This window comes from Sciurus vulgaris (assembly GCF_902686455.1).
Source record: "Sciurus vulgaris genome assembly, chromosome: 8".
Classification (NCBI taxonomy): Eukaryota; Metazoa; Chordata; class Mammalia; order Rodentia; family Sciuridae; genus Sciurus; species Sciurus vulgaris.
Genome location: NC_136468.1, coordinates 35921093 through 35939479, shown reverse-complemented (window position 1 = coordinate 35939479; position 18387 = coordinate 35921093). Strand labels below are relative to the sequence as shown.

Genomic DNA, 18387 nt, shown 5'->3' with positions numbered 1-18387 from the left:
ATAATGGTAATGATTTTATAGTACGTTGCCATCCACCATAGTCAACTAAAAAGGAAGAGTAATTCATCAAAAAATGAGCAAATGCTACTATTCAAAGTGTGGTACCAAAGTGAAAGACCTCTCTGACCTGTGACATTTATGGCATGCTGCTCAATTCTTTTTCAGCCATGTGGTAGCATGGAACTGCACTCTGTTTATATGATTTGCATTGTTTTCTATGGGAATATTTCACAGGCAGAAGTCCAATCTTCACTCATCTCGTCACAAGCCTAAAAGGACTATGGACACTTCGTGCCTTTGGACGGCAGCCTTACTTTGAAACTCTGTTCCACAAAGCTCTGAATTTGCATACTGCCAGCTGGTTCTTATATCTTTCAACACTGCGCTGGTTTCAAATGAGAATAGAAATTGTTTTTGTCATCTTCTTTATTGCTGTTACCTTCATTTCCATTTTAACAACAGGTATTATGAACTCATTAACTACTTAACTACCTATTTTATTGGTTATTTAGTTATATATGACAGTAGAATCCACTTAAACATAATTGTCAAAGCATAGACTGTATCTTGTTCTAATTCAGATCCCAATACCTCTCCTTCCCCTTTCCTCTCCTGACACCCTACTCCCTTCCCTCTTGATCTTTCTGCCATTTAAGTAAAAATGTTGTCAATGAAAAAAAAGGCTACATTCTTATAAGGTAAAGAGTGTAGAATGTCTTTAAATAGTTTTTTTGTTTATTAATCAGAAATTTGTTAGTTTACTCTTGAACAAATGATTTCTTTGAATTTATATTATTTTATCATTAACCAAATAATTTCTTTGAGTTTGAGCTATATATTGTATTATCTCTACTTTCATAGTTTAGAAAAACTGAGATAGTGTTAGGGTCAGTTAGCAGCAAATCTGATTGAGAGAAAAAATTTACTCTTTTCATGTTGCTATTGGTAAAGGGTCCTGGCTTCAAAATCAATAGATTTCTTTTTTAAACAGCTCTCGGAATAGGGGGAAGGAAGTGCGCTCCCTCTCTCTCCCTCGCTCTCTCCCTTCCTGATCAGTTTTGTTCTTTTAACCACTGGTTGGTGACATTCTTTGTCTAATATTAATTTTGCATGAAGGAAACTGCCAAAGAAGGGAAATAACTTATATAAAAGTGCCATAGTTTTGAAATGCTAAGATTCTGAATTCCAGGATCTTTGGAAGAAAAACACTAAGGTTTTCTTAAGTAAAATACAAATCTATATAGATAAAGGAGTTTCTTTAAGAAGTTTCATTTCCGAGCTATGTATCATATACAAGTATTACATATGTATTTAACAATAGACAAAGGTTCAGAGAAAATGCAACTCAATGGCAAATCCTCAGGAGTGTTTGGTTGTAAAAACAGAATCCTGCTCAATCCCAAATGAGGTTTTGGGACAATTACAGAAGAGCCTTGTGGATCCACAGGGCAAGCAGCACCATTGTGCCCTTGAGGGGCCAGACCAAGTGCCAGAGTCGGGCACAGTTATCCTATCCATTTTTTGAGTCCAGCTGCTGGCCTCTGTCCATTCGATTTCATGGCTGTCATTCATTTCTCTCTGAGACTGGTTTTCTTGGTGTGCCAGGGTTAGGGCACATGTACTTTATGTGGCTTTTTCCTTCTTGAATTAACAGCGGCATTCCCCTGTTTAATTAAAAAGTCCCAGAGGGAGATAAAACCTATCTTTTTGAGTCAGGGTCCACCTGCAGTCCACACTGCATTGAAGCTAGTTGGGTCTCCACATTTGTTTTTCTCTTGGCTGGAGCAGTAGGAAAGAAGATAAATGGGCAGGCAAAAAAACGAATCTCCTATAGCACAGTCATTTTTGGCAAGATTTTTTTTTAAAAGTAAAGTTTCTTTTAGAATCAGAATATTTAAATCTTTTATTTAATAACTTAAATGATCAAACAGAATCAAAGCTAACTAAATTATGTAAATCAGGATTTGTTAACAATTAAGTCAACCCAATATACCGTGTGCTATATTATTGAAGTTTGATTGAGTCCTGGTTTACCAGGGAAGTAGTGAAAGCATTTACAAGCAGCATAATATAGAACCTCCCAAACCAATCAGATGCCCAACCAGAGTGGACACTGGCCACCCAGCTATTATCAGTCTGGGTTCTACTGGTCTTCAGGTGTATTAACTTATCTAAATCTCTCATTTTCCTGATGTGTAAGAAGACACAGTAATAATACCTGACCTGTAGATTTGTGGTGAGTATTAAATATGATAATTTGTTCAAAACACCACCACAGTGCCTAGTCCACTAACTATTATTTTACTTGCTGTTATTAAAATTTTATCTTATTCTTAGCCCTCGATGTATCTTAATTATTTAAAATGAGTTACTTATTACAACAAAGCAGAATTGTACTGTCTATGGAATACCTTCTGTTAGAGGAGTCATGAAAACAAAATTTTTAATTAATAATAGGATGAATTATTTCTCCCAATTTTTGAACTTTATAACAATGTTATCATTCATTTAAGAACTGAAATCAATTAGGGCTCGATAACCTAAATTTAAAATAATTTAAGACCATCCCTCTTAAAAATTTTAGTCATAATATTGAATACTTATAAATTTTCATTAGTTGTACCTTCCAGCCCTGCAAAACCATTTACTCTAATTAAACACGTAAGCATTGTTCTTTCTAGTCAACTAGTCTCTTATTTCTTCTTTTATTTAAAAAAAAAATTATAATGGGCAGTCTTCTTCTTTCCAAATGACAAAAGTATAAAGCACATCTAAACATTCTGCAGATACTACTGAAGTGTATTCTTCCTCGGCTTTAGAGTTTTTTTGTACAGGAACCCAAATGAACACAAGACTTCCTTTTCTACTGTCCATTCTAATATTTGTCACTAATGTTATGTACAAACCAACAGTAGAAGAGAGAAAACATGCTATGTACCCAAGACCAACAACTCCTTCACTACCTGAAGCTTTTTTTTTTTATATATAAAAATGGCAATTCTTTCCTTATATTCAATCATCTTTGATTTAAAACATTCATTGAAAGTACTATATGGGGGTATTTTTGCTACTGGCATATGTGGTGATGGATTGAGAGGAAAGAAAGATGATTAAAATCAACATAAAACTGAAATGTGAATTTAATGTGATTTGTGCCATAGAAGAAGTATGCACAAAGAGACAAATGACATAAGTCTTTTATAAATATGTTTTTTTCCACATATAGGTGAAGGAGAAGGATCCGTTGGTATTATTCTAACTTTAGCCATGAATATCATGAACACATTGCAGTGGGCTGTGAACTCCAGCATCGATGTGGATAGCTTGGTGAGTTATTATTTTTTTGACTTTATGAAAAATTCAGACAAAACAAAAAGTATAGGTAAGAACATCATGAAAAACTATATATCCAAGACAGAGATTATGAGATAAGTTAGTACAGGTAAGTTAAAGACTGTTGAGTATCTCTCATTGAGCCTATATCTCATCTTTCCTCCACATACAGTCACTATGAAGATCAGTGCTGCCATGAACACTCTTGCACATGTTTCCTGGTTCAGAATTTTTCTAGGACAGATACCTGGAGCGGAATTTCTAGGTGACAGAATGCACCCACACTCAACATTATGATGCCAAATTGCTCTCAAATCTGTCCCGCCAATGTATAATCTCTTCGAGAGAGTGCAGGAATTCTCAGAACCCCATGTCTTCGGCAACACTTCTGTTCTGTCAGAATTTTAAATTTTGGCCATCAATCGGATGTGATTATAAAGAAGACAGAATAGCTTACATTGTGTTAAAATTCATTAGGGCTCTTCTTCTGTTAATTGCTTGTTTATGTCGATTGCTTGGTTTTCAACCAGACGGGTTTGGGTTTCTTCCTTAATTGGTTGGTAGGAGTTTATGAATCCTGGATCAGTTGTCAGTTTGATGTGTTTTAAACACAGTCCTTCAGTCAGTGGCGTGGCCGAATATGTTTTTTGATGAAAAGAAGCTTTTAAGTGTATTGAAGATAAACTTATTAATCTTTTCCTTTGTGGTTTGTGCTTTTAGTGTCTTATTTAAGAAGTTCTTCCCCTATCTCCAGTTTTCAAATTCAGTAGTATAACATTTTTTCATGATGTTCTGATTTTTATTTAAAAAAATTTCCAGTCTTAGTAAGCTTTCTTATTCCTTAAGTGTTTATCATGTCTTCTTGCTTTTTGCTTGATCAATGTTGCCACAGATTTATATTCATTGTTAGTGTGCCACAGACCATATTTTGCTTTGTTGTTTCTCTTGGCTCTTGTTCCCTAGAATACAGAGCCTGTAGTGATGCTTATGCACTAGCAATGCATCAGGAACACAAATCCCTTGGGTAGCTGGAATGAGTAGAGATGAAAGGAAGCTAGGGAGATTGTTTCCATTTTTATTTAGTAAATCAAATGCACAATTTTTAGTTAGACTAAAAATGGGTATTCCTGGGTACTTTTTGGAATACTGTATTGAAAATAATTCATCCGTTATTACATTTCTGGAGGGGTCTAAAAACCCAAGTAAAAATGACTCTACAATGATATTATTTCACTTTTTGCATAATTTCCTTTCCCTTTTCTAGTAGACAATTCAAATGTTCTCAGACCACACACAGTTGATTAATAAAGTTTATATAATCAAATTCCTATCAGAATAAAAATCATTATGTAAATAACTCTAGGGGGAAAACCTTTTAATATCCTTTTTTGCCCATCATGTGTCTTCATATTTTATTGAAGTATTTTAATAATTCATTAAAATATAATATAACCTTAGCATAGAGTCTGTTTCTTTTCCTTTAACTTTTTTTTTTAACTTGACTAGATCTTTTTAGCATCTCCATTCTTCTTTTTCCCCATATTTTTATTGGTGCATTATAGTTGTATGTAATTATGGGATTTATTATTACATATTCTTACATGCACACAATATAAAAATATAATGTGGCCAATATCACTCTCCAGTGCTTCCCCTCTCCCTCTCCAGCGCCCATCCTTTGGTTCCTTCCTTTATCGATCTCCCTTTGATTTTCAGGAGGTCTGCCCTCACCTTCTTTTCCTTTTTCCCCTCTAGGTTTTGCATATGAGAGAAAACACAGGACCCTTGACCTGAGTTTGACATATTTCGCTGAACCTAATGGTCTGTAGTTCTGTCCATTTTCCTAGTGTCTCCATTCTTCTCCTCACTTAGTTCGATTTCATTACACTTTAGGAGTTGGGTCTCATAAAGATATGTAAAAAAGGTTTCTGTTGAAAGGTAGCAAGAGAATATTAAATATATCATGCTTGTATTCATTCAGTTCTTTGTTCTGCTCCTACAACTTTACCTTTTACAATTCTTCTGCACTTTAACTTTTCTTTATCTATAATCTTCTCTTTACCTTGTATATATGTGTATAGGATAATTCCCTTCTCTTGCCTTACTGATTTTCTTGCTTTGTGTAAGAGTTCTACACGATGATGTCAAACCTTTGTTCTGTGCATTTTTATTCTTCAGGTTCAAGCTCATGGGAGTTGCTTTAAGGTATTAGTTTTACACATGAGCATCCTGGGATTTGCAACCTGTGTTTTGATAGTGTGTCTTTCATCTCATGGCATAAAAGGGCCTTTGCAAGATCCTATTATGTTATGATATAGTCTTTGAACAGTATCAATATTTGCATTTGATTTCATTTTTAGAAAGTCGTGTTCTTTTGTATATCAAAGTGAATATTCGAGTTTTCATGTGCCTGTCCAATAGCACAAGTCTTTCCTGGACATCTGTGGGCATTTACCTAGTTATTAATTCCCATCATACTGCTGTCACCCACACAGTTACTAAAGTTATAGAGTCACCTTTTTATTTTTATCTTGCATATGCTGTGAGGAGGAGGGGAGATAGATTGAGCTATACCCTCAGATTTCATGTTTGTATGATGCTGACAACAAAGGGCCGGGAACTTCCAACGTGAAAACTCCATGTGTGGTCATTTTAATTTACTAAGCTGTTCAATGAATTTATAGTTGAATTTAAGTTGGAGTAAATGGGATTTTTTTTTAATGGACACTTTTAGTTTTTAAGTTCAAGGCTGTCAGGAAAAAAATTCTTAGAGTTAAAAAAGAATATTTCACTTCAACATGGTTGTAGTGTAAAAAACTGACAGGACCTGAAATTATAAAAATGGCAGAATGACTTTTCTACTTCCTGCCTGCTACTTACACCCAGGTGCCTAGCTTTCTTTAGCTTTCAACTAGTAAAGGTAATATCCAGATGATAACACTTAACTTGAGTGACTTTGTATTTATGATCACACATCTCAAATACCAGCTCTCAAAACTACACAACACTTTTATTATACTTTACTAATTCTTTATTGTATTTTACTAATAAATTCTTTATTGTAGTTCCAAAGGTAGCTCTTTCCCACCTTCTTGTCTCCTCTCAGGTGCTCCAGTAATTCTACCCCCTGTGCTTTCATCCGTGACCTTGCTGCGTACCTTGTAGACATAAATAGGTGCCTCACCTCTCTCCACCCGGGGCACCAGCCTACTCCACTTCTACTCAATGCCCAGACTTCTCTGCTGTATCTCTGTTCCAGTACACAGGCCAGTATTATGCAACACCCTCTTCCCACTGTGCGGCCTTTCTCACTAGCATTAAAAATACCCACCCTTAACCTTCAGCTTCCATATCATTTCTTTGTCCTACTTTCAGCAAAACTTCTTGAGAGAGTGCCTCTCTCCATTTCCTCCTCCATTCTTCCCTCAGCCTACTTTATTACATTCCCATCACCCACCTGATTCATGACCAGCATCTTGCCAATGCCAGAGTCCCTTCCTCCTGCAATTATTGAGCAGTATTTGCCATGAACAAAACTGGATGTCATTTCTACCTCGTTTCCCTCATTTCCTCGTAGTCCTTTTGGGGGCCATACCTCTCTTGCAGATTTTTAACTAGAAGCTATATTGCAGCCCTCTTCTATTTATATTTTCTCTGTCTGTTATTATCTAACATCATGTTTCATAAACCATCTCTTGATGAATATAAATTCATATCTTTAGTGTAGGCCTCTTCTACTCTCTAAACATGTACCCAGCTACCATCTTGGCACCTACATCTGTTCATTAATCACACTGATAAGAATGTCTTCCAGTAAACTGGACATTTTAGGGCATGAGTTCCCATACAGGACCCCCTCAAAACATACCTAGGGTCTTAAGGGACCATTAAAACAAGACGGAACTTCCACTCTACCTCTTAATTTGTCTGGAAGGTTAAATAAATAAATAAACAAAATCCAAAAAATGTCCCAAAGGCAATATTTTAAACTCCGCCATGTCAAGTCGTCTGGTGACTAATAAATTGCTCACTCTCAGAGTAACCTCATTTGAACAAGGCAGTTGACAATTCATGTCTTTTCAATACTGTTTACCACAGAGTGAACAGTTAAAATGTTCTCAGGAGGTGAATACAGTCTTGCTTCCTTAGTTTTCCCAGAGAAGCAGCAGATAGGCATCCCTGTTTCCACAAGCTGCCTGTTGAATTGAACTGCCTGTCTCTAAAAAGACAAGAGGAAGGAAGCCACCAGAGTGAGCCGGAGGACAGTGAACCTGCAGGGCTCATAGATCCCCATTAATGAGGCTCCAGAAGGTTCTTGCATGATTGACGCAATGCGAGAGGAGTTTTCTGTCAATAGAAACTCTCTCTGTTTCTCCTTTGTCCTTTCACTGCCTGTGTTTGTTTTGGGTTCCAGTAAAGATCAAGTGACTGATTGTACAATGACCAGCGTGAAAACTGGTGGGAGGAGAAAAGGGGAATCTGGCTTTTCTTCACAGCTTCTGATGCCTAATGTCCTTGTAATAAAAGCAGTTTCTGTTGTAAGAATCTGAGGAGAGGACTCATTTCTCCTTTCTTTTTTTCCTTCCTTTTAATGGACTCTTGATCATGCCTTTGATTTCTGTTCTCACAAGTCTTTGTTTTCCTCTCACGGCCTCTATCTCAAGACTTCTTTTCATCCATTCTCCTTCCATCAAGAATCCTTCATTCCACTCTGGCTTTGCCACCAGAATGTCGTGTGGCATTGGGCAAGTAATACCCTACCACCCACGGGCTCTTTTTCTCATTTACAAATGAAAGCAATTTGGTTAGGAATTTTCTAAGGTTCCTTCCAATTGTAACATTCTCTCTCTTCTGAACCCTTTTCCTTTTTTATTTTTACAGACTGCATTTTGATTCTTTGTACACAAATGGGGTACAACTTTTCGTTTCTATGGTTGTGCATGGTGTAGAGTCACACCATTCGTGTAATCATACATATACATAGGGTAATGATGTCTGTCTCATTCCACCATCTTTCATACCCCCGCCCCTCTACCCTCTCATTTCCCTCTACATAATCCAAAGTTTTTCCATTCTTCTCTTACCCTCAGAACCCCCACCCCCATTATGTATCATCATCCATTTATCAGGGAAAACATTCAGCCTTCGTTTTTTGGGGTTTGGCTTATTTCACTTAGTATGATAATCTCCAATTCCATCCATTTACCAGCAAATGCCATAATTTTATTCTTCTTTATGGCTGAATAATATTCCATTGTGTATATATATCACAGTTTCTTTATCCGTTCATCTGTTGAAGGGTATCTAGGTTGCTTCCATAATCTAGCTATTCTGAATTGGGCTGCTATAAACACTGATGTGGCTGCGTTACTGTAGTATGCTAATTTTAAGTCCTTTGGGTATAAACTGAGGAGTGGGATAACTGGGTCAAAAGGTGGGTCCATTCCAAGTCTTCTGAGGAATCTTCAAACTGCTTTCCAGAGTGGCTGCACCAATTTGCAACTCCACCAACAATGTGCAAGTGTGCCTTTTCCCCCACATCCACACCAACACCTATTATTGCTTCTGTTCTTGATAATAGCCATTCTAATTGGAGTAAGATGAAATCATAGAGTTGTTTTAATATGCATTTCTCTAATTACCAGAGATGTTGAACACTTTTTCATATATTTGTTAAGCGCCTGTATGTCTTCTTCTGTAAAGTGTCTGTCCAGTTCCTTTGCCCATGTATTTATTGGGTTCTGAAGCTTGTTCTTATGAAAGACTTCAACTCTTGGTTAGCATGAAGGCATTATTCCAGAGTTTTGAAGAAGTCGCATGCCTGCCTATATTCCCAAATGCTAAGGTCAATTGATTTTTTCACCTCTACTTTCGTCAAAGCTTATCTAAGGACTCTGACATAGTGTGTTCCTAGAACCAAAAAAGAGAAAGAAAATTTGATAATGTTCTAAATGAATGTTAGACAACCCTAAGTGATTGCTTTGTAAAAAAAGTTTGGAGAGTTCAGAACACTTAGTGTACTTGGTGCCTGTCACTTTAACTTCCTGTGTTTAGATTTTCTTTCTTGAACAATGAAAGAATAGATCGAATCACAGGTTCTTAACCTGATAGCACATGAAAAAAACTTTATAAAAACAGAGATTATTCAGGTTTCACTAACACCAGTGAAATCTTTCCTTTTGGTTGTGGGCAGGGTGGTTGATCCTGTTGACTATATTTTTAAAAACACCCGTAAGTGATTCTTTGTGTATCCATGCTTCTGAATCACTTGATTAGATGCTTTCTAAGAGTTTTCTTAGCTCTGATTTTCTGTGAGCCATGGCAGGTGGATCAGCAAACTTCTTCAGTAAAGGATAAGATAGGAAATGCTTTCAACTTTGCAGGCTAAATGGTCTTAGGTAACTTTTATCAGCCTTTGTAGGACAAAGCAACCATAGATAGTAAGGAAACTTTGATGTGCACAAATGGGGCCTGTGGGCCATAGTTCTGCTGACCTCTGATCTGTCACATAATTAATTTTTGAATTGATGGACTACCAACAAACCATTTTTGTCCAAAGTCAATCAGTCATACATATCCATATGACACATAAAGGATGATGTTAATGACAATACATTGGGGAAGCCCCAATATTTCAAAATTAAAGGCACTCAAAGAAAAATCTTATTAAAATAGTAAAACTCTGATAAGATGTTTTGGTTTTTTTTTTAATTTTTTAAACATCATTTTCAGAGATGATTTTTGTGTCTTTTTTTTTTTTCTTTTAATGTGGTGCTGAGGATCGAACTCAGTGCCTCACACAACCCCAGCCCAGTCTGTTATTTTGGACTCCTCTTTTTGAGATTTCTTTTGAAATATTTTTGTTAGAAACTGTGTAGACCTCAACTGCTTTCACCAAGCAATTGCTGATGGCTTATCATGTGCTTTTAAAAATAATAACACATGATAGAGTGCAAACAAGTTGCAGTGTGAGCAGAAGATTCCATGAGTGATGTCAGACATGTCACAAAGAAGGGTAAATTTGAGAGTCTTCCTTTACTTATTGACACACTTTGTACCACATTTGTGGGCAATGGCATATTTGAAAGCTCTGTGGTGGCTTGGGGCGTGCATTTTGTCTCTAGTTGCAGCAGATTTTCTCCCTTATGTGAAGATCATGATATTCACTGCTTCCAACAGTCAAAAAACTGACACTGTCTTGCGATGTAATTTACCACAGGTTAGAGTATCTAACCTATTTCTCTAGAAAGCAAGCTATAATAATTTACTAAAGGGTTCAAATTTGTAATGTACTACAAGAAACTCATTCACATTGTTAATGTACATTAAATTGATACTTGGCTGACTTTTTATGTGTTGTAGGAACATAGTTAATAGAAGCAGAAAGATAGCCTAGAATTTCAAGAATATATTTTGGGCAGAAAGTCTGTTGGCTTGATAACTGTCATCTCTTAAATCTATATGCATGACCTAAAGGTGCTGCCACTGGCTCTATACAGTCTTGGGACTCAGATCTGTATTTGTGAATACTTAAAAGTACATTAAACATTTAAAGTACTTAGTTTGGGCCTACCTGGGAGGAAGGCGATTAAAAGTACTTTAATCTTTCCTTTTATGCACTTCATAGTTTGAGGATATCTCCTGTGAAATGTGTGATGTTTTTCACATTGTGACAGTGTCCCAGATGATCACTTCACATCTCTTGCTCACAATCCTCCTGTAACTAGTTATGAAATCTCTTTACAGTGTTGCCAGCTAGATCTTAAGCATAGGAAGTGACGTTATCATTGTTATGGCTTTTGGGATATCATGGCATGTTTGTGTGTTGATGCATTATTTTGATATCCTGGAGTCTAAACAATCAAGAGAGTGTAAGAAAATAGAGCAGATATTTATGTGAGGGAGAGGAGCCTAGATTTCTAAAACGGCTGAGAAGCCAACTCTTGCATTTTTATCAACAAAGAGTGAGCAGGAAAATCAGGAATCATTTGCTTCTTGACTTAAATGCATCCCTCATAAAGTAAGGCTGAGATGATGAGGCTGTGGCGCTGTTTTTTTAAGACCATCATCTTCTCAAAACACTTTGTTCTGCTGATGCTTATATTAATAACTCTAGACATTCTTATAAAGATAATGAGATTCAGTTTAAGAATTAATTCCTTCTCAAGAGGTTCAGGGGAATTTTTGGATCCTAATAAAATTAAATAACGAACTCAAGAATTTAAAATGTGGTCCTTAAGCAAATCATCTCACCTCATTTTGGCAATATTCCAATTTTATAGAATTGTATAGTATCTGCACTAGTTATGTCAACTTTTCCTCTCCACAAATGAAGTTAGTGTTTCAATATCTGAATCTTGATTTAGCTTTATCATTTACTTCTTAAATTCTAAGAAAAAAGCTTCTGTCTAACCTGGTGGGAGCTGCAATGAGACTTTTCCGGTTAAGGAGGCCCCCATGTTCCTCCCCTGGCAAATCTTTTCTGTGCACAGGAAGCAGCCACCTGAGGTTAAGGAGCTAGTCTATGGTCACTAATAATTGTCCACTCTGAGTTTCTATCCAGTACTATTTAGGTGGCTGGACAATGATGCGGATTTTTATGTTTCATGTGAAAAGGTATAGGAGACATTTCTTAAAAAGGGCTAAGTGAGGTCAAGGAGCTCAACAAAAGCAAATAGAGGCGACTAAAAATAGTTGGGAATGTTGTAACCTCTGTCTAATCTAAATGGCAATGTACAGCTTCAAGCCGAGAAGCCGAGAGGTGAAATCACAGCCTGGACTACGCACTGACGTCCTTGCAGCTTGCATTCTCACTGCACAGCAGCAGCTTCTGCAGGGAGTGGAACAATGAACTCTGTCGTTATTAACAGATCGATGAACTGAGTGCATGGTGCTAAGCAGCAGACGGAGAGGAATGCTGTGAATATTTCATTGTTGCATACAACAAGCAATGATTTGAAGAAAATTACTGTAACAGGCAGAATTGTTTATCACCAAACCCAGGAGATGTAAACTACAGTCCTCTTACTTTTAGGAACCCCCTTTGAAGGCCCTAAACTTAGGTTATATGCATAATTTGAATTCTCCCCCAATTTACCTAAACTCTAGACTCCACAAAGCCAGAATCCCTTTCTGATTGCGGCCATGAATCTTTGACTATGAAATCTCATGGGCAAGAAATAGGACTTCAACTTTGCTGTACTTGAACTCATTTACTATTTGAACACATATTTCACTGAGTGGAAGAAACAATCTCAGTTAATTCAGAGCTTTTGCCAAGCTCTGAGTAGAGTTTACAGAATGCAGAGGTACCAGGAAGGAGGGGGAGCATTTGGCCCTACATTGTCACTTACCTTGGACCTGCTGTCTCTTGGTTCACTGATGTTTCTATCTGACCTAGAGGTGTGTGGTCCAATAGGTTGAGTTTTTGTCCTTGCCTCCACCCTGAGCTCCCTTTTTCTAAGCTTTCTCTTAGTGCCTTCCCAGCCTTGGAGAGGTCAAAAGCTTTAATTTGTCTTCCACTCAGCATGATTCTAGAAATGCAGGGGAATCTAAAGCTGCATCAAATCATCTCTGCCTTGAAATGTCAATTCAACCATGTTCACTCTGCTGCCCCCATGTCACACACTAGAAGCATCTCTGCAGCATGCCTCTTTCCCGGGTTTCACCTCAGAATTGAAACACAGGCTTCCTATGTTCTAAAGTACCCCAAATCAATTTAAGATAGAACCAGGTTTAGGATAGAACCAAGAGTCACAAGACCAGACTCCTTCATAGAGGAACTGGTGTGTAAGCCCTCTAAGTTCCCCTTACTCATGGGTTTAGTTTGTAGGGTGAAGAGAGTAGCAGCTTCTCAGGCATCACAAATTTGTTTAGACTAATATTTTTCACTTAGCCACTGTGCCACTATGCTTTGCTTCTCTCAGGCTGTGACTTTATTTTTTATTTTCCTTAAGAGGCAGTATCTCATTGTTGTCCAGGCTGGCCCCAAACACCTGGGTCAAGCCATCCTCCCACCTCAGCCTCCTAAGGAGCTGTGACTACAGGCTTGTGTCCAGTTTGGGCTTTGGTTTTTGAAGCTGAAAAGTCAATATTCCTATGACCCCAATATGTCAAACTAATCTGCCTTGAGTTTCAAAAGCCAGTTTTTGAAACTTGAAAGAATCGATATTCTCTGTTTGGGCTCTGAGTAGGTTTCTTCCAAAGGCAATGGAGGTAAAACAGCCAAGCTGAGAGCCTGTGAGGTATGAGGAATTGGTGAGTAATTCATAATGTTATCTGGCCACATCATCTACTCAATTGTGGCATTTCAGTGGCTACAGAAGTGAGCACGATGCAGGTGTCTGCCTAGTCACTTTTTCTTCCTGTCAGAAAATGTTCTAACTCATTGGATTGAATGAATGCCTTCTCGTATGCTGTGGATGATTGCCCATGGTTAAGAAATAACCCTTCTCGGTCACGCATGTTTGACCGTGCTGGGAGTGACTATAATAGTCTGTCTTTGGGTCATTCAAGTTGGAAATTTTCATTTTCTAAATTTGATAAGTACTTTCCATTTTTCATATTTGACATCAGAAGTTTTGGTGTGCCCGGAAGTGAGCCTCAGTAATGGTGCATATAATTTACAGTGCTCAAACACAAGTCCATAGACAAAAAAAAAAAAAAAAAAAAAAAAAAAAAAATTGTATGTAATATTCCAGTGTGGCTAAAATGTGGTTGGGAGAGTCTTTATTTTCTAATAATTCTATGTATAATTTTGAGTAGTTTAGACAGCAATATTTAAATGCTTTATTGGTTATTTGGGAATATTAAAAGGTACATCATATCTTTCTTGATATACTAAAGTATTTAATGAAGATTAGTTTACAATTCTTCACACAATTGACAAACAAAAATAACAGTTCCTATTTTATAAAGTTAAGCCACCTCTATATATTTCTCTAAGTTATCGCAAGAGAAAGATGCTATTCTTATGCAGGATAAATACAGTAAGTGTTTGAAATGCATTTCTCTGCTAGTTTCTTTGCAATGATAATTACAGCTGTAATTTATCTTTCAGACTTTATATAGACTAGCAACTCTATGAAAGTTACTGAAAGTGAAAAGCAAAAGTACAATTTAATTCAAAAGTAATCAACAATAACTGAATAAGAATTTGACATCCCCTTAAAGTCATTTGTAATTCAGAATTTAAAATATTAAGTGTGGGAGAAATTGTAATTATACCCCCTTTGCTTCCTCTAGAGTTCTTTATGATGGGTATGGGCTTTGGACCCTTTTTATTTCCTTAACAGTGCCATTGACTTAAAAACAATTCTCTTCTTAAATCTTGAGTGATAATTGAAGGTGGTTCAAAGATATTTTCAAGATAAAGGGAACTGAAATAAAAAATTACTAGAAAGAAGAAAGAACTTTACAAACATAGCAGGCTTGATCAGTAGCATATGAAAACAGGCATTAAAGTTAGAATTGCAAAGATGAACTTTCAATGTTCAATGAAGGATTGATGTCTGAACTACTGTGCTTTTAGCCCATACTAAAGATGAAGACAGTTTCCAGTTTCACCTTTTGATGATAAAAAATAACAGCAATAGAGGCAAATGCCCCAATGCATTTATACCTACCATTTTTATTAAAAAAAGAATTATTTCTAAAGTCTAAGCCATAGCTATAAATAAGATGATAATATATTAATATTGTAAAGAAGAAAGTTAGTTAATATTATAAAGGTGAATAAAGTCAGCATCAACAGTTACTATCAAGACTCAGATAAAGAAGTAAAATTCTGTCCTCTAAGCTGTTAACATCTCAGAAGGGCTGAACAACAGGATCAAGGATATCTTTTTGGAAATGCTTCTCACCTTGATTTAATTATTTCAGATAGTATGCATGTTTTGAATTACCATAAGGTACCTCATAAAGATGTACAAGTTACAAAAATGATGATAAACAAGTGAAAAATGACATTTAAAAAATAAAGATTGAGAGAATATTGTTTTCAAACTCTTATTAATTTTTATTTACTCATTCATGTATTAATTCATTCATTGTTCAAATATCTATTGTATACCTATTATTAATAGGCTGTTTTAAAAATCATATTCTAAATTCTAATAAATCATAATGATCAGAGAAATATGGTTTTGTTAAAGAATTTAATTAAATATCTTTTTAAGATAATAGAGCTCCTTTAGTTTTCTATACATAATGTTATACAAATTTATAAAGCAGATGCATATTTTATTTTAAATATAACCCTTATGTACAGTTGCATTCTGAACAGGATTGGAAATTGATATTTAAATAATTGGGATTAAATATGTAAATATTTAACTACAGATTTATGCCAATGCCTTAAATCTGTTTTAAGATCATTGTGAGGTTATTTAAAACTGACTAAGTACTAAGAGTTCACTTATGACCCAGCTGACATAGAGGATTGTAGACAGTTATTAAAACAGTTTGAGAGAAAAGTGAGAATCTTCAGCAGTGATTTTGAGGTGTGGTACATTTTATTATAATATACCATCTGTACAGCATTGTGCAGTACTCCTCCTAGTCAGAGGGAAAAAAATCCCTCTGACAACATCTATTCTCTTGAGAATAGTTGGCTATTTATATGTGACTTGCGTAACTAAGAATTAAGTGATCACAAAGATAAACAGGTCTATCCAGAGCCCGTTTGTACAAATCTTAGTTAATTCTCTTTGGTTAAGCTTTTAATTATATCCAATTATTTCCTGTTGATTTGTTGAAAAACCTGACAAATAACTGAGTGATGAGGAGCCAGCATCACTCTCACAAGATATTTTCTAGCAGACATCAAACTAATTCTGGTTCTGTCTATAGTTCTTAAATAAACAAAAATAAAATCTCTTTGTTTCAGATGCGATCTGTGAGCCGAGTCTTTAAGTTCATTGACATGCCGACTGAAGAGGGTAAATCCACCAAGTCCATCAAACCATCCAAGAACGGCCAGCTCTCAAAAGTTATGATTATTGAGAATCAACATGTGAAGAAAGATGACATCTGGCCCTCAGGGGGCCAAATGACCGTCAAAGACCTCACAGCAAAATATGTAGATGGTGGGAATGCCATACTGGAGAACATTTCCTTCTCAATAAGTCCTGGCCAGAGGGTGAGATATAAACATTGCTTGTTTGCTAGATGTGAGTCCCACTCCCTACACGAATTCCAGCAGCCTAAAGTGCAATGTGTTAGCAAAATCCATTTGTAACATGATTATTATATACAAGGACCAATATTTAAACATACATGTTTCAGGTTGTTATTATAGGGAGTCATTTTTTTATGTGAAATTTAATTTGCAGAGCTCTGAATATATATAATAGACTGAGTTTAAATGTGACTGTACTTGCAGAATATCTAATTAATATCTAATTGTTAGTTTACCAACCATAGAAGCCATTGAGTAAACCAAAATTATAACATGCTTTAAATTTTCCATCTTATAAATATATTACAATAAGAGAAATATCATATTATTGCTGACTCCATTATTAGTCTTCAATTTTACTTGGTTGGTGTTCTGTCAAACAAATGATACTTTTTTTTCCTTTTTTTTTTTTTTTTTAGTTTTCATCAAAATATACTTAATTTTTTCCCCAATTATTACTAAGCAGAAATTAAGGGAAGAATTATTTACTAAGCAATAATTTTGTTGCTTACTAAGTAATAACTTTATTATTTACTACACAGAAATAAGTAATTGCGTTATTTTGAAGTGTTTCAAAATACTTATACTTTATTATAAGTAATAAACAATACTTATAAATCTCAGTATTGTGCTAGACACAGAAGGAACTCATTATATACAAATTTTTTGAACAAATTCTTGGAAAAGAAAGGGGTCGTTTCCTGTGTAATTCAAGCTCTATAAACAGTTTTATATTGTCTCAAATCCCCTATTCTGGACCACTCTATAAATCTAAACAAAAGTATTATATATTTTTGATTGTCTTTTTTTAAAGATAGCTCTTAAGAAAGTTGAATTTGAAAACTTCATCTTATTGTGTTTGACTTCAGATAGTGATTTCAAAAGGTAGATTTACAGTTGATAAAGATGTTAGGTCATCATTATGAATAATGACACAGACTATTAGCACATACTTTTCAGAATATTTGATAAACATTTAAAGCATTGGACCAAGTTCTAGTAAAAGTAAATATAGGATGAAGAAAAAGTCATTGTGTAATGCTAACTTAAGATGTAACACCAGAAATTTTGACTCATTTCTTCATCTTACTATAAATAAATTCACGTCACTAAAATAACTATTATTTTTCTGTTCATCAAGAATGGGATTTGTTTTAATTTTTTCTGTTCTTGAGGAAAAACAGTTTTAACTAGGCATAAATGGAAAGATTTTAGATGATTGAATTTATCTCTAGTGTTAGCATGGGGTTATTTATGGAATTGTTTATCGATATTAAATTTGCATTGGATCCCTGATGAAATCTCTGAAATTTTTTAACATTTTTTCTTCTTTACTGAATGTGAAGAGATATTAGTTATGGTTTGGAATTATGTAAAATTAATTATTTGCTTTGGTTCCTCTCTTGCCTTGAAACAACATAATTAATTATTCCATTTTGCTTTGCATATCAATGAATACTAAAGGCATCCAGAGTGTCTTGCTGGGACCACCAGGATGGATACCAAAAATGCAATAGTTGTTAAATACAATAGCACTACAGGTTGATGTAACCCAGGGATGAAAACCTTGGTAAATTATTTGCTTTAGCATGGTGTAACTATCATCCCTTTATTAATTTATGTGGGTCTCAAGTTCAAGTGGTTTCTTCTGGACAATATGTAGTTGGGTCTTATTTTTTGATTCACTCTGACAATCTCAACTAACTGGCATATTTAGACCCTTGCATTGCAAGTGGTAATTGATGTAGTTGGATAAATATCCACCATATTTGTTTTGTTTTCTATTTGTTGTCCTTGTTCTTTATTTCTTTTTTATCTTTAGCCCTTTTCCTTTACATTGTAGTTTCAATTAAGCATTTTATGATTCTATTCTTTCT

The 18387-nt window shown here is 35.4% G+C and overlaps 1 protein-coding gene across 3 annotated transcripts in view; it reads left to right on the top strand.

The window, feature by feature from the left end:
* CFTR (CF transmembrane conductance regulator) overlaps positions 1–18387 on the top strand; it is a 159662-nt gene that overhangs the window by 115112 nt on the left and 26163 nt on the right. For all 3 annotated transcript variants that reach the window (XM_079150515.1, XM_079150517.1, XM_079150516.1), the window contains exons 20-22: positions 235–462; positions 3227–3327; positions 16220–16471. In XM_079150515.1, the coding sequence (XP_079006641.1) occupies positions 235–462; positions 3227–3327; positions 16220–16471 (581 nt within the window). The remainder of the gene's footprint in view (positions 1–234; positions 463–3226; positions 3328–16219; positions 16472–18387) is intronic.